The sequence below is a fragment of the Cucurbita pepo genome, chromosome 9, assembly GCF_057944985.1.
Source record: "Cucurbita pepo subsp. pepo isolate OVF chromosome 9, ASM5794498v1, whole genome shotgun sequence".
Taxonomy (NCBI): domain Eukaryota; kingdom Viridiplantae; phylum Streptophyta; class Magnoliopsida; order Cucurbitales; family Cucurbitaceae; genus Cucurbita; species Cucurbita pepo.
Window position 1 is genome coordinate 3,726,897 of NC_141806.1, and position 15,152 is coordinate 3,742,048.

Below are 15,152 nucleotides of genomic sequence, written 5' to 3' on the forward strand. Positions count from 1 at the left end.
AAACAACTCCTTCCATTCCTTCTTATCATATCATTTCACAACATAGCCTTTAAGACGTGTATTGAGGTTGAATATTGTATGATTCATATCATACATTGTCTTATTTCATATCATGTACATAACATATCATAAAACATGTCATAACATATCATAAAACATGTCACAACATGTATTATATCGCCAAACCTGTTATACCATAACATATATCATATCATCAGCACATTTCATCATAACACATGTCATAGCATTAACATAACATGTTATAGTTATATTATATTACGGACATATCATAGTCATATCATTTTATAACCATATTATAGTCCTATCGTTTCATAAATATATCATAGCCATATCATTTCCTAAAAATATCATAGTCACATCATTTCATAAATATTTAATAGTTATATCATTTTCGATATCATAATCACATTATTTCATAAACATTTCACACATATCAAGCATATGACACGTGCAGAACCACGGGGCACGTGTCATCATACAACATCAATTTCTAACCATGTCGATAGTAAGATCACTTATGATTGACTTTTGCCAACGTTTCTATCTAATTTTGAATTGGCTTGCCTTCGCCCTTCAAATATTTTTCCACATATACCAAGGTGCTTCACCCTATTAAATACATTCACCTAATTCCTTTAGTAGCTCAATGACTAACTCAATTTAACTTAAATAAATATGTCATTATTATATCACGGTTTAGAACATATAATCCAAATATTGTTTGTTATAATATTATTATCATCTTCGATGTGTTTCTTTTTTAATTTTGTTTTTTAATTTTGTTGTTCACTTAAATCTTTCTTTTTTTAATTCTTTTCACAATATTTTGGCCAATTTGAATGATTTTTAATTTCTTTCCATAAAATGGGGCTACTAATCATATGATTTAGTAGAACACATAAATTGTTTTCTGTATTTAATTTGTAACTAAAATTTAAATAACTGCAACAAAATTATAAGGAAAGAAAATAAATATTTAGCCGTTTCAAGCTACATCCCCACGTAAATCTGAGTAAAAACATTTTTATCCTCAGGTAAATCTAAATAAACAAATTTTGAGTTTTCTATTTACTTTTTCAGGAAGGAAGGATGATAGAGGTAATCTAGGGAAAAAGTTGTGAGAGGTTAATGGAGAGGTGCAGTTACCATTATTATTATTTTTTTACTGTTATTACAAACTGAATCAAATGATGAGAAATTATTTGGGGAAACCAGGGTAAGTTTGTCCAAAACTAGCAAATTCCAACGACCATAACTCGTTCATTCCTTATGAAATTTGATAATTCTTGGCTGGTTAGATTCATCTCATAGAGATCTTTGAACTTGCTGAAGAAATCAAAACTACCATGGGTATAACACAAGCATCAAGTGAGGGAAAAAGGGCCAGGAAGACGGTCCACTTGGATCGATCCAAATCATATTCATTCTCAAAGCACGAGCAAGTAATCAGGTCAAGTGTGTAGCTAGTCCAATATTCAGGTCATCAGCGGAAAGATGTCGAGATTAAGTGGGGGAGAATGTCAAAATCGACGATACAATTATGCCCACGAGAAAGTCATCGAGGACAATGGTTAGGTTAAATGGGGGACACTGTCACAACCTCACTGGGAGAAAGTAGGTTGTGCCCCCACATACAAGACAGACAAGGGGCGACCCAAGTGGCGTCCATCTAGCCACATAGGGGCCAAGACTGAAAAGTGTCATGATGCGATCGAGGAGGATGGTGCATCATCCAACACACCAAGAGTGTGCATTGAAGCTAAGTCGAGGCATGCAAAAAGTTCGAGAGAATGAGGCGACACGAGTGTCGAAGACAAGCTCGAAAAGCCATAACCTTAGAAGTCGGGTTTGGATATGGGTTTCAGCATGTGGCTCAGAAATTAAGTCGTCGCTATGAAAGATGAAAGTCAACCAAATTTGGTGTGAAACGGATACTCAATGGATTATGCACGAGGCCATATGTCTACTCACTGAAATGACCTCTACTCGAGAAGGATTGGAAATGCCTCAAAATGTACTATAGGGGAGGCATGGCATTGGCTCTCACCCCTAGACCTTGTGGCCTAAGCTAGCTACCTTGTGGCACATGCGTGTGTCAGTGTGGGCGAACGTCATGGAACGAGCATCTTGGACATCTTTCTTTGAAAAGAGTACTTCAACGACAGTACAGGACGACATAGGTAGGCTAGTATTGCGACCCAGCCCATATGTCAGAGGTTGCATTATACACCCACTATCTGAAACGTATGCCGTAAAGGTTTGGCATGGTCACAGGAGAGTCCAATACTCGAGTGAACCAGATGGATGGATGTTCAGGATACCCCAATGAGATGATCGACACATGGGTCAGTTTCTAATGAATGTGTTCAAACAAGTCAAGATGGTCGATGTATCCCAAGACATGGGACGACATCACGATGTATAGATCGTGTTGTTGGGAACCAAGATGACAATGAGATGCGACGTGATTGTGTCGCACACGATGGAGCATGCACGCACGAACGTCGTGTGTGGCCGAACAAGCTTGTTATGAGTCTCAGCCTCGGTGGTATAGAAACCACCGTTATAGCTTCTGTCGAGACTACTCGAGCCCTCTTGAAAACTCATGATCTTTAAAGTTGTAGCAGACCACAAATCCAAGCTTTCAAAAAATTCACTTACAACTTTCTTGACATCGAGTTTTCACCTTATAGTGATTAAGGGAGAGAGATGGGTAAAATTTGTATTCTTGAGCTTTTCGGTATGAAGAGTGTGATATCTTATAAATCTGTTAGAGTGCAAGAAGTTGGTTTGCTTACTAAATCGATTTCAAAATTTGCTTCTTGTGGAGCTATTATTGATCTTAATCAGAAGTAATTTGCTCTATTGCTGCCATTACTTTTAGAATTGCTTTTGGAAAGGGGTTTGAAGGGAATAGATTTCATGAAGTTGTGAATGAAGTTCAGGCTTTGTTGGGAAGCTATAGTGCTTCCGAGTCTTTTCCTATTGTGGGGAAGACCATTGATTGGTTTAGTGGACGAGAAGCTAGACTTGAGAGGGTTTTTAATGAGATCAATTCTCTATTTCAAGAAGTGATTGATGTGTTAGGTTGAATGGCACGGTGACCTATATGGGTCACGACCTCATGTATGGATAGATGTGTATAATGAAGATTAGATGGTAACAAACCATGAAATCATAGATTTGGTAACAAAACAGGAAATCATAGATTCTCCTTGATTCATGGTAACAAACAAGTAAATCACTAGATTATCTTACTATGTAAAAAAATGATCTATTCTACGTTTAACATCATGAACATCTTGGAGAGGCCTAAACCAGAGCAAGATGATATCATTGATGTGCTGGCTATTAGTAAACAAACAAACTGAATCTTGAATCTTGCACTATTGTCATTACCCATGAAAACATCGAAGTCATTCTTTTCGTAACAATTTTCATCCCTAATCTTTTATGGGTTTTGCGCTAAATGATTAGTTTAGTTTCTAACGTGTTTGTACATTGTACGTCAACAGAACATATTTTGGGAGGATGAGGCACCGGTTCAACTACACTAGCTTGGGCAATGGTAGAAATTGTAAAAAACCCAAAATTGATGAAGAAACCTCAAGAAGAAATCAGAAACTATGTGAGAAACAGACGAAAGGTAGTAGAGAAAGACATAGAACAACTTCTATATTTGAAAATGATAGTAAAAGAGACACCGAGACTACATCCACTAGCACATCTTCATATTCCAAGAGAAATCATTTCCCACTTCAAAATTGAAGGCTACGATTTTTACCCAAAAACAAAGGTTCAAGTGAACGTTTGGGCAATTGGACGAGACCTCACATACTAGAAAGACCTAGAAGAGTTCCTTCTAGAGAGATTTTAAGAGAGTTCAATTGATTACAAAGTACAACACTTTGAGTCCTTCTCGTTCGGGTCTGGTCGGAGGATTTGCCCCGGGTTGAATTTGGGGGTGAAGACGGTGGAGCTGGCTTTGGCGAATCTTTTGTACCATTTTAATTGGAGGTTACCGGAGGGGATGGAGGAGGAGGACTTGGACATGGAAGAGACATCGGGTTTGAGTCTCACCATCTACAAAATGTTGCCTCTCAAACTTGTACCAACTTCATACCGTCCATAAGTGTAAGTTCCAAGCTGAATCCTCTTATTGTGAAGTTTTATGGTTTTTGTCTAGACATATAATGAGTGTTTTTATATGTAATATAATTCTTAAAACTTGATGCATAGAATTATAGTATTGCATCGAATAATTTTACACTACACCAACACAAAGAAAGTTATTGTGAGTTAGTTTAGCAAGCTTGTGTGACTTTTCAATTAGTTTTATAATACTTAAATTTTAAAGTCCAACTTAAAGATGACATATAAGTCATCGAAAATTTATTTTCATCCACGTGAGTAACGTTAAATTTAAACATTTGAATAGCTGAATTTGAAATGAACTCAAGCTAGAAATCAATTCCAATAAAGTATTTGCCAATTTTTTTTTTTCAAAATTTCTCCCTCATATCTAAATTTTGAAAATTATTTTTTATTTATGTTTTAAAAAGAATTTAATACATTTTTACTACTAATTTTGAAAAAATAAATAAATTAAAAAAAATCTAAGCTTTTGAAAAAATAATGGAATGTACAAAGTTGATAATGATTTCTCTTCCTATCACTTCACTTTGTTCAAGACATTTGATCTCATCCGATGTCGAGTTCAATGCATTGAGACAAAAATCTTTGAAGTTGATTTTTGTCCTTTATTGTTTGTCTCAATCTCTATCTTTTTGTGAGGCTTCTCCGTATGAATCACATAGTAAACCAAGTTCTAGAGTTGAGTTGAATAGGTCCGAACACAATCCAATTAAATTATAATTTTAAATTTAATTTTATTGATTAAGATATATATTATCAAGAGAAAGCTAAATGTTAAAATCTGTCTAACCATAATAAACACTTTAAAATATTAAATTTTGATGCACGTAATTTTTTAATTTTTTTCGGAGTTGACAACCATTTTTTTTTTGTCATTCTATTTGGCACTATAAAAACAATATCAAGAAATCTTGGCCTTCTATTACTATTATATTTTCTTTTTCAATAATTTTTTAATCTATGGTTTTTTTAAGAGAGCTAATAAAAATTTGAAAATATATCATTATTTCAAATATACGAGAATGAGAACTCAAACACTATACGTTTTGTTTTTCCTTTTATGTCAATATATATCTATTTAATTAAAAGATCATCTTTTGCTCGTGTTCTTGAACTCTTTCTAAATTGGAATGTCTCTCCTTCCTTTCCCTCCATGGCTCTCCCTCATCCTCTATCTCTCTCTACTTTTCATCATCCTTCAACGGAAAGCAGCTGCAAATAGGAAAAAGGGTCACTTTCCCCCAAGCCCACCAAAGCTTCCAATCATAGGAAACTTGCACCAACTTGGCAAGCTCCCACACAAATCCCTATGGCGCCTCTCCAAGCTTTACGGTTCCGTTATAAGTCTCAGCCTAGGCAATATAGAAACTATCGTTATATCATCCGCCGAGACCGCTCGTGCCCTCTTGAAAACCCATGATCTTCAAAGTTGCAACAAACCACAAACCCATTCTATCAAAAAACTCACTTACAATTTCCTTGACATTGCGTTTTCACCTTACGGTGATTACTGGCGGGAGATACGCAAAATTTGTATGATTGAGCTTTTTAGTATGAAGAGAGTGTTATCTTATGAACCCATTAGAGAGCAAGAAGTTCATTTGCTTATTGAATCAATTTTACAATCAGCTTCTTGTGGAACTGCTGTTGATCTTAGTGAAAAATCCATTGCTCTCACTACTGGTGTTATTTCAAGAATTGCATTTGGGAAGCAGTTTAAAGGAGATGGATTTCACGAGCTTGTAAGTGAAGCTGAGGCCCTATTGGGAAGCTATAGTGCTTCTGAGTTTTTTCCTACTCCTTTTGTGGGGAAGATAATTGATTGGCTCAGTGGTCGAGAAGCTAGACTTGAGAGGGTTTTTAATGAGATCAATGCTCTGTTTCAAGAGGCAATTGATGAACATAATCGTCCAGAGAGATCTAAGCCAGAGCAAGATGATATCATTGATGTGCTTTTAGCTATGAGTAAAAAGCAAGTTGAATCTTACACCGTTGTCATTACCCAAGAAAGCATCAAAGCCATTCTTTTGGTAAGCAACTTCTATTCCTAAGCTTTAATGGTTTTTACACTAAATTAATAGTTTAGTTTCAAAACTTTCAATCTCGTAACTAACTATTTTTTGAAGTAGCTAATATATCAATAAAATGTTGTGGTTAATAAGTTTTTGAGTAGATATTGAGCATTTTTTTGGCTTTGTCTCTATCCTTCCTTCTTCATTATCTCAAGGACTTATAACCTTTTCTTTTGTATATTGTACATCAACAGAATATATTTTTAGCAGGATTAGACACGGGTTCAATTACATTAGTTTGGGCAATGGCAGAACTCGTAAAGAACCCAAAATTGATGAAGAAAGCTCAAGAAGAAATCAGAACCAATCTGGGAAACAGACGAAAGTTAACAGAAAAAGACATAGAACAACTTCCATATTTGAAAATGATAGTGAAAGAGACACTGAGACTACATCCACCTGCGCCTCTTCTTATTCCAAGAGAAGTCATTTCCCATTTCAAAATTGAAGGCTACGATTTTTACCCAAAAACAATGGTTCAAGTGAATGTTTGGGCAATTGGACGAGACCCCACATATTGGAAAGACCCAGAAGAGTTCCTTCCAGAGAGATTTGAAGAGAGCTCAATTGATTATAAAGGACAACATTTTGAGTTCTTGCCGTTCGGGGCTGGTCGGAGGATTTGCCCAGGGATAAATTTGGGGGTGAAGACGGTGGAGCTCGCTTTGGCGAATCTTTTGTACCATTTTAATTGGAAGTTGCCAGAGGGGATGAAGGAGGAGGACTTAGACATGGAAGAGACTTCGGGTTTGAGTCTCACCATCTACAAAAAGTTGCCTCTCAAAGTTGTACCAATTTCGTATCGTCCATGAGTTAAGTTCCATGTCGAATCCTATGATTGTGAAGTTTTATGGCTTTCGTCTACACAAATAATGAGTTTTTTTAAATGTAATATAATGCTTAAAATCAAATAATGATAAGCATAAACTCGACTTGTTCAAATTTTGGTATTATAGGATAGATGTTTTGTGACTGCGCATATTAAATTATTGACCACTAATATTCAATATTAATATGTTTTTTTTTTATAAAAAGAAAACGCTAAAATTTCTTTTCAATAATTTTATTATTTATTATTATTATTTTTTAATCTCTTACCTTTCAAATATGTGAGATTTTTTTTTAATAAAAATGTTAAATTTTATAACGTTTTAATTTTGTGTAGATAAAATTGAGTGATTATATTGTGGTAATTAAGTGAACGAGAACATAAATTTTGTATACGATATGTTGAGATATATTATTTATGTAATATATCTTAGATATTATATCTTAATATTCTTTATTTATGATTTGATTTACCGTATATTTTATTTTATTCTCAATATTCAATTATTTTATATTTTCTTCTTTGTACTAGTTTGTACCCTATTTAAAGGATATCAATATCAATGATAATACAGACCTTCCCAATTCCATTTTCTATCTCATTCTTAACATGGTATCAGAGCACCGATCTTGATATTCCTAATATCAGTGCACCGATCGTGGTATTTCTAATACCCCTTGGACTCTGAGTCCAAGGGGAGTATTAAACCTAAAGCCAAACCCTAACTCAATCTGTGAAGCCTTTACGCCGATCATCCAATATCAAGAATACGTTATAAGCATCTTCAAATTTCTCACCAAGCTCAAATGTGACATATTCAAGATGTTTGTATTTTCTTTCACAGCCTCTCAAGTGATCCAAAGCACCGATCTTGGTGTTATTATCCACTAAAACATTTATGCATGGACCAAGAAGTGATCAGGGAAGATATTCACTTGTTCCAAATCAAATTAAATGGGACAAGTTATCAATCCTCGAGTCAATCATTGCGGTCTATTTCTAAAGCATTTATGCATGGACCAAGAAGTGATCAGGGAGGATATTTACTTGTTGCAAATCAAATTAAATGGGACAAGTTACCAACCCTCGAGTCAATCATTGCGGTCTATTTCTGAGTCTTGCATCTTTCTTGAAAATTCAATAATTTCTTGAAAGTCTAAAAATGCAAACCAATCAAAGGTGGTCTATTTTTTACGGATATTTTCATTATTGGGAAGACAAGAGTGAAAGACAACTTGAATGTTATTGACCTACCGTAAAGACAAGTTAAAGACAAGTTGGATGTGATTGACATACACTCTCCAACTTGAGGGGGAGTATTGAGATATATTATTTATGAAATATATCTTAGATATTATATCTTGTTTATTTATGATTTAATTTACAGTATATTTTATTTTATTCTCAGTATTCAATTATTTTATATTTTTCTCATTTGTATTAGCTTGTATCATATTTAAAGGATATCAATCTCAATGATAATACAGACCTTTCCAATTCTATTTTCTATCTCATTCTTAACACGATATTTTAACATTCTTACATTAAATTATTAAAACTTGACCATATAATTATTGTATTGCATCCAATAACATATAGATTGAGTGCTAGCTTATCTAGTTAGTTGACTTTTCAATTCTTCTTGTGATACTCTTCAAATCTTCAAGTCTAAGACTATATTTTCCATTGCTAAAGAGCCGAGTTTAAAACTAACACAAAATCATAAATAAGTATTATTTTCGACGTATTGAAAAAAAGAAAAATTTAAAGATAAAAGTGACAAATGGGCCAGGGAGAATTTATTTTCATTCACATGACGTCATATTTAAGTATTTGGGTAGCTGAATATGACGTCATATTTAAGTATTTGGGTAGCTGAATTTGAAATGAATTCAAGTTAGAAATTGATCCTAAAACAAAGATAAAGGATAAATTCCAATCAAATAATTGCAATTAACTTTACCCAATCTTTTAAAATTTTTTCTCCCTAAAAAGTTGTGATTGATATCTAAATTTTGAAAAATAGGTTTTGTTTATCTTTAAAAAAGAATTTAATAGATTAGTTTTTACCTTTTTATTCTAAATGTAAATAAATTGAAAAATCTAAGCTTTTGAACAAAGATTGATATTTAATTTATTGGAGGTCAGAAAAGGGACCGCAAAGTCACATCTAGTGCATCGAGACAAAAATCTTTGAAGTTGATTAGCGTCCTTTATTGTTCTATTGTCGCTTATATTATTGTCTCAATTTCTATCTTTAATTGAAATTCTAAGACGAGGTTGGATAAGACGAGACCCAATCAAATTAGATTCTAATCATAACTTCTAAACCTGGTATCATTCGTAAAAATATAGATTATCTACTAGAAGACTAGTATTCAAATTTATAATTTCACTTTTTGTTTTCTACTATAAGAGGATGACAACTTATTACTTTCCTGGAGTGGACCTCCATTTTTTAGTATCGTTTGTTGGTACTATAAGAATAATATCAAGAAACGTTGTATTTTTGTGGACCATCATATTTTATTTTTAAATAATTTTTTAGTCTACCGTTCTTAATGGCAACCAATATAAATTTAAAAATAATTCATTATTTTCTTCAAATAACATAGGACATTTTGTTTTATATCTATTTCATCAACTTGGCAAGCTCCCACACAAATCCTTAGGGCGCCTCTCTCAGCTTTACGGTCCCATTATGAGCCTCAGCCTAGGTTGTATAGAAACCATCACCATATCATCTGCCGAGACTGCTCGTGCCCTCTTGAAAACTCACGATTTTCAAAGTTGCAATAGACCACAAATGCATGCTATCAAAAAACTCACTTACAATTTTCTTGACATTACATCTACACCTGACAGCAATTACTAGAGAGAGATACACAAAATTTGTATACTTGAGCTTTTCAATATAAAAAGGGTGTTATCTTACGAACCTATTAGAGAATAAGAATTTGGTTTACTTATTGAATCAATTTCACAATCAGCTTCTTGTGGAGCCGTTGTTGATCTTATTGGGAAGTCCATTGCTTTCACTACTGGTATTATTTTTAAAATTGCATTTGGGAAGTCGTTTAAAGGGGATGGATTTCATGAGCTTGTGAGTGAAGCTGAGGCCCTATTGGGAAGCTATAGTGCTTTTGAGTTTTCTCCAATTCCTTTTGTGGGGAAGGTAATTGATTGGTTTAGTGGCCGAGAAGCTAGACTTGAGAGGGTTTTTAATGAGATGAATGTTCTGTTTCAAGATGTGATCGATGAGCATCTTGATCCTACGAGGCCTAAGCCAAAGCAAGATGATATCATTGATGTCCTTTTGGCTATTAGTAAAAAGCAAGTTAAATCTTGCACGGTTGTCATTACCCATTAAAACATCAAAGCTATTCTTTTGGTAAGCAACTTCTATCTCTCTTATTTAATGATTTTTACACTAAATTTTTAATTTAGTTTCTAAACTTTCAATCTCTTTGTTAACTAGTTTTTTTTTAGCAATATTGAGCCTTTTTTGCTATGTCTCTATCCTTCCCATTCTCAGTTTTCTCACAGCCTTCTAACATTTTTTTTATTGTATGATGTGCATCAACACAACATAAGATATTTAGTACTTAATTATAGTTTATCATATATATCATATTTGATATTGTATTATAGGCAAATATCTAGATATTTAACTTCTATTACAACTTATCGGTCTTTAATTTATTGTTATTTCCATTTATTACTCATTACATATCCATTACATATCCTTGTAATTTATTTGATTATAAATAGATAATTTTCACACCATTTAGGTGTGGTGGCTTAAGCAATCATTCTCAGTTCATGCTTCTCAACTATCTTACCCCTTCTAACATTTTTTTTATTGTATGATGTGCATCAACATAACCTATTTTTAGTAGGAATAGAGACAAGTTCAATTACTTTAGTATGGGCAATGGTAGAACTGGCTAAGAACCCAACATTGATGAAGAAAGCTTGAGAAGAAATCAGAAATCATGTGAGAAACAGAAGAAAGGTAACAGAGAGAGACATAGAAGAGCTTCCATATCTGAAAATGATAGTGAAAGAGACACTAAGACTACATCCACCGGCACATCTTCTTGTTCCAAGAGAAACCATTTCCAATTTCAAAATTGAAGGCTACGATTTTTACCCAAAAACGACAGTTCAAGTAAACGTTTGGGCAATTGGGCGAGACCCCACATGTTGTAAAGACCCAGAAGAGTTTTTTCCTGAGAGATTTACAGAGAGCTCCATTGATTACAAAGGACTGAGTTCTTGCCGTTTGGGGGTGGTCGGAGGATATGCCCGAGGTTGAATATGGGGGTGAAAACTGTGGATTTGGCTTTAGCAAATCTTTTGTACCATTTTGATTGGAAGTTGCCGAAGGGGATGAAGGAGGAGGACTTGGACATGGAAGAGAAATCGGGTTTGAGTCTCACCGTCCACAAAAAGTTGTCTCTCGAACTTGTACCGATGTTATACCATCCATGAGTATTAAGTTTGAAGTGGAGTCCTCTAATTGTAAAGTATAAGACTTGTGATTACACGTGGCCAGTGGCCCTTGCATGTGTCATTTATGCTTATATACTATGATGATGATGATGATGTGAGCTAGTATGATGTGATGTTGTATTATGATATGATGACATGATGACGATGATGTATGATGATGATATGACTCAATGATAATATTTCATATTAAGATGATGTGTATGTACGAGGTGACATGCTGCATTATGATGAAGAGTTTTCTGAGACACAACCCTAAATGAGAGTAATGATGATAAATGTATGAAGGCTAATGAATGCATGTTACCTAGAATATATGTGCATGATGTATAGTGCTGTGTCATAAGAATAACTTAAGATGAAAACTATAGGGACCTCATGCATATTGTGTGTTTATATACATCAAGTTACTTCCCCAATTATGTTAATGATCATCATCTGCCTTCATGATATTCAAGAGTTTGCTGACCTCCGGACGTCTGATTACAAACTAGCCTCACTATGATGAGCCTAAAGGTGCAAACCACCTGGTGGACTAATGCTCGCACATATGGGTCGTGTGTAGGGAAGTACTACACATCCAATTTTGTCCGGACTAGAGACCACCTCTCTAATGGTTTTAACCATATGTCCCTAATCATGAGTTGTATGTGTTTGCATTCTCTAACCCAAATAGTAGGGCCACTTACGGAGTACTTTTAAAAATACTCAAGTCGTGGGCTATTTCTATTTTTTAGGTAAATACAAGGCACCCCTATACGCTGATGACGACATTGCAAGTAGAGACTATGCATAGTGGTATTTCAAGAAAAAACTCAAAATATTAAAAACAAAAGTATGTATTAGTCTATATATAGAAATTGGAATCAAATAATTGTAATTAATTTTACCCCAATTTTTTAAAATTTTTTCTCCCTAAAAAGTTGTGATTTTTGAAAATTAGGTTTTGTTTATTTTTAAAAAGAATTTAATAGATTATTTTTACTTTTTTTTTACCTCTCATTTTCAAAAGTAAATAAATTAAAAAATTGATATTTGATTTTATTGGATGTTACTAAAGGGATGAGAAGGATGGGAAGGTATGGGCCACTTTCCACATTGAGACAAATTTTTGAAGTTGATTTTCGTTTTTTATTGTTATTTTCTATTGGATTGGAAAATCTAATCTTAATTTCATTGGTTAAAATATAGATTATCTACTAGAAGACTAATATTCAAATCTATCATACTTGTTTCAATTTTTGTTTTCTACCACAAGAAAATGTCAGCTTATTGCTTTCATGAATGGACAACCATTTTTTAATAACATTTTTTTGGTGCTACCAGAATAATATCAATGGACTATCATATTTTTTTTAAAAACAATTTTTTAATCTACGGTAAGATAACCACTAAAAATTTGAAAATATTTCATTATTTTCGTTCAAATAATATATAACGTTTTGTTTTATGTCTATTTAATCGAAAGAAAAATCACTGTTTTTTATTCTTAATTTTTTTCCTCTCGTTCTTGAACTCTTGCTAAATTTGAATGTCCTTCCTTCGTTTTCCTCCATGGCTTCCTCTCATCCTCTTCCTCTCTTCACTTTTCATCGTCCTAAAATGGAAAGCAGCTGCAAATAGAAGAAAGCGTAATTTTCCCCTAAGCCCACCCAAGCTTCACGTCATTGGAAACTTGCATCAACTTGGGAAGTTCCCACACAAATCCCAATGGCGCCTCTCTCATCTTTACAACCTAGGTCGTATAGAAACCATCATCATTTCATCTGTCGAGACTGCTCGTGCCTTCTTGAAAACTCATGATCTTCAAAGCTGCAACAAACCACAAACACATGCTATAAAAAAATTCTCTTACAATTTCCTTGACACTCGGTTTTCACCCTACAGTGATTACTGAACCTCAAACCGTAACCTTATACTCTCTGACGAGAGATACACAAAATTTGTATGCTTGAGTTTTTCAATATGAAGAGGGTGTTATCTTACGAACCCATTAGAGAGCAAGAAATTGGTTTACTTATTGAATCAATTACACAATCAGCTTCTTGTGGAGCTATTGTTGATCTTAGTGAGAAGTCCATTGCTCTCACTACCGGTGTTATTTTTAGAATTGCATTTGGGAAGCAATTTAACGGGGATGGATTTCATGAGCTTGTAAGTGAAGCTCAGACCCTGTTGGGAAGCTATAGTGCTTCTGAGTTTTTTCCTATTCCCTTTGTGGGGAAGATAATTGATTGGTTTAGTGATCGAGAAGCTAGACTTGAGAGGGTTTTTAATGAGATCAATGCTTTGTTGCAAGAGGCAATTGATGAACATCTTGGTCCAAAGAGATCTAAGCCAGAGTTAGATGATCATTGAGGTGCTTTTAGCTATGAATAAAAAGCAAAGCTAAAACTTCCACCATTGTCATTACCCAAGAAAGAATCAAAGCCATTTTTTAGGTAAGCAACTTCTATTCCTAAGCTTTAATGGTTTTTACGCTAAATTAATAGTTTAGTTTCAAAACTTTCAATCACGTAGCTAATGATTTTTGAAGTAGCTAATATATCAATAAAATTTTGTGATTAATAAGTTTTTGAGTAGTATTGAGCCTTTTTTTTTTGGCTTCACGCCTTCTCCATTATCTCACCGACTTGTACAATGTATATCAACAGAATATATTTTTGGCAGGATTAGATACAAGTTCAATTACATTAGTTTGGGCAATGACTGAACTCGTAAAGAACTGAAAATTGATGAAGAAAGCTCAAGAAGAAATAAGAAACAATGTGAAAGGTAACTGAGAAAGACGTAAAACAACTTCCATATTTGAAAATGATAGTAAAAAAGACATTGAGACTACATCCACCAGCACCTCTTCTTGTTCCAAGAGAAATCATTTCCCACTTCAAAATAGAAGGCTACGATTTTACCCGAAAGCAATGGTTCAAGTGAACTGGACGAGACCCCACATACGGGAAAGACCTAGAAGAATTCTTTCCAGAGAGATTTGAAGAGAGCTCAATGGATTACAAAGGACAACACTTTAAGTTCTTGCCGTTCGGGGCTGGTCAGAGGATTTACCCAAGATTGAATTTGGGGGTGAAGACTGTAGAGTTGGCTTTGGCGAATATTTTGTACCATTTTAATTGGAGGTTGCGGGAGGGTATGAAGGAGGAGGACTTAGGACATGGAAGAGACGTCGGGTTTGAGTCTCACCATCTACAAAAAGTTGCCACTCAAACTTGTACCAATTTCATGCCACTCAAACTTGACCATATAATTGTAATATTGCATCAAATAATTTTACACTAAGACAAACAAAATTATTTTGTGTTAGCTTAGCTGGCCCATATTTCAATTTGTTTTTTTTTGGTACTCTTTAAATATTAAAGTCTAACACTACATTTTCAATGGCTTAAGAGCCCGTCTGAGTTTAAAACAAACATAAAATCATAAATAAATATCAAATTCAAGTATTATTCTTGATATATTGAAAAAAAAAAAACAACAACAAATTTAAAGATGAAAATGGTAAATGGGTCATCGAAAATTTATTTTCATTCATAGGATTGAATTAAGAT

At 34.0% G+C, this 15,152-nt stretch overlaps 1 protein-coding gene and 3 pseudogenes across 1 annotated transcript; all 4 read left to right on the forward strand.

The window, feature by feature from the left end:
- Positions 1–2,550: 2,550 nt before the first annotated feature.
- On the forward strand, positions 2,551–4,161 carry LOC147791024 (cytochrome P450 71B10 pseudogene; annotated as a pseudogene).
- Positions 4,162–5,254: 1,093 nt separating this feature from the next.
- LOC111802057 (cytochrome P450 71B10-like) lies at positions 5,255–7,099 on the forward strand. The gene is made up of 2 exons (XM_087126778.1): positions 5,255–6,206; positions 6,443–7,099. Exons 1-2 carry the CDS (start codon positions 5,307–5,309, stop codon positions 7,058–7,060), a joined length of 1,518 nt encoding a protein of 505 aa, XP_086982904.1. The 5' UTR covers positions 5,255–5,306; the 3' UTR covers positions 7,061–7,099.
- A 2,397-nt stretch (positions 7,100–9,496) lies between these two features.
- On the forward strand, positions 9,497–11,678 carry LOC111802058 (cytochrome P450 71B10 pseudogene; annotated as a pseudogene).
- A 1,442-nt stretch (positions 11,679–13,120) lies between these two features.
- LOC111802059 (cytochrome P450 71B19 pseudogene) lies at positions 13,121–14,851 on the forward strand (annotated as a pseudogene).
- The last annotated feature ends 301 nt before the right edge of the window (positions 14,852–15,152 follow it).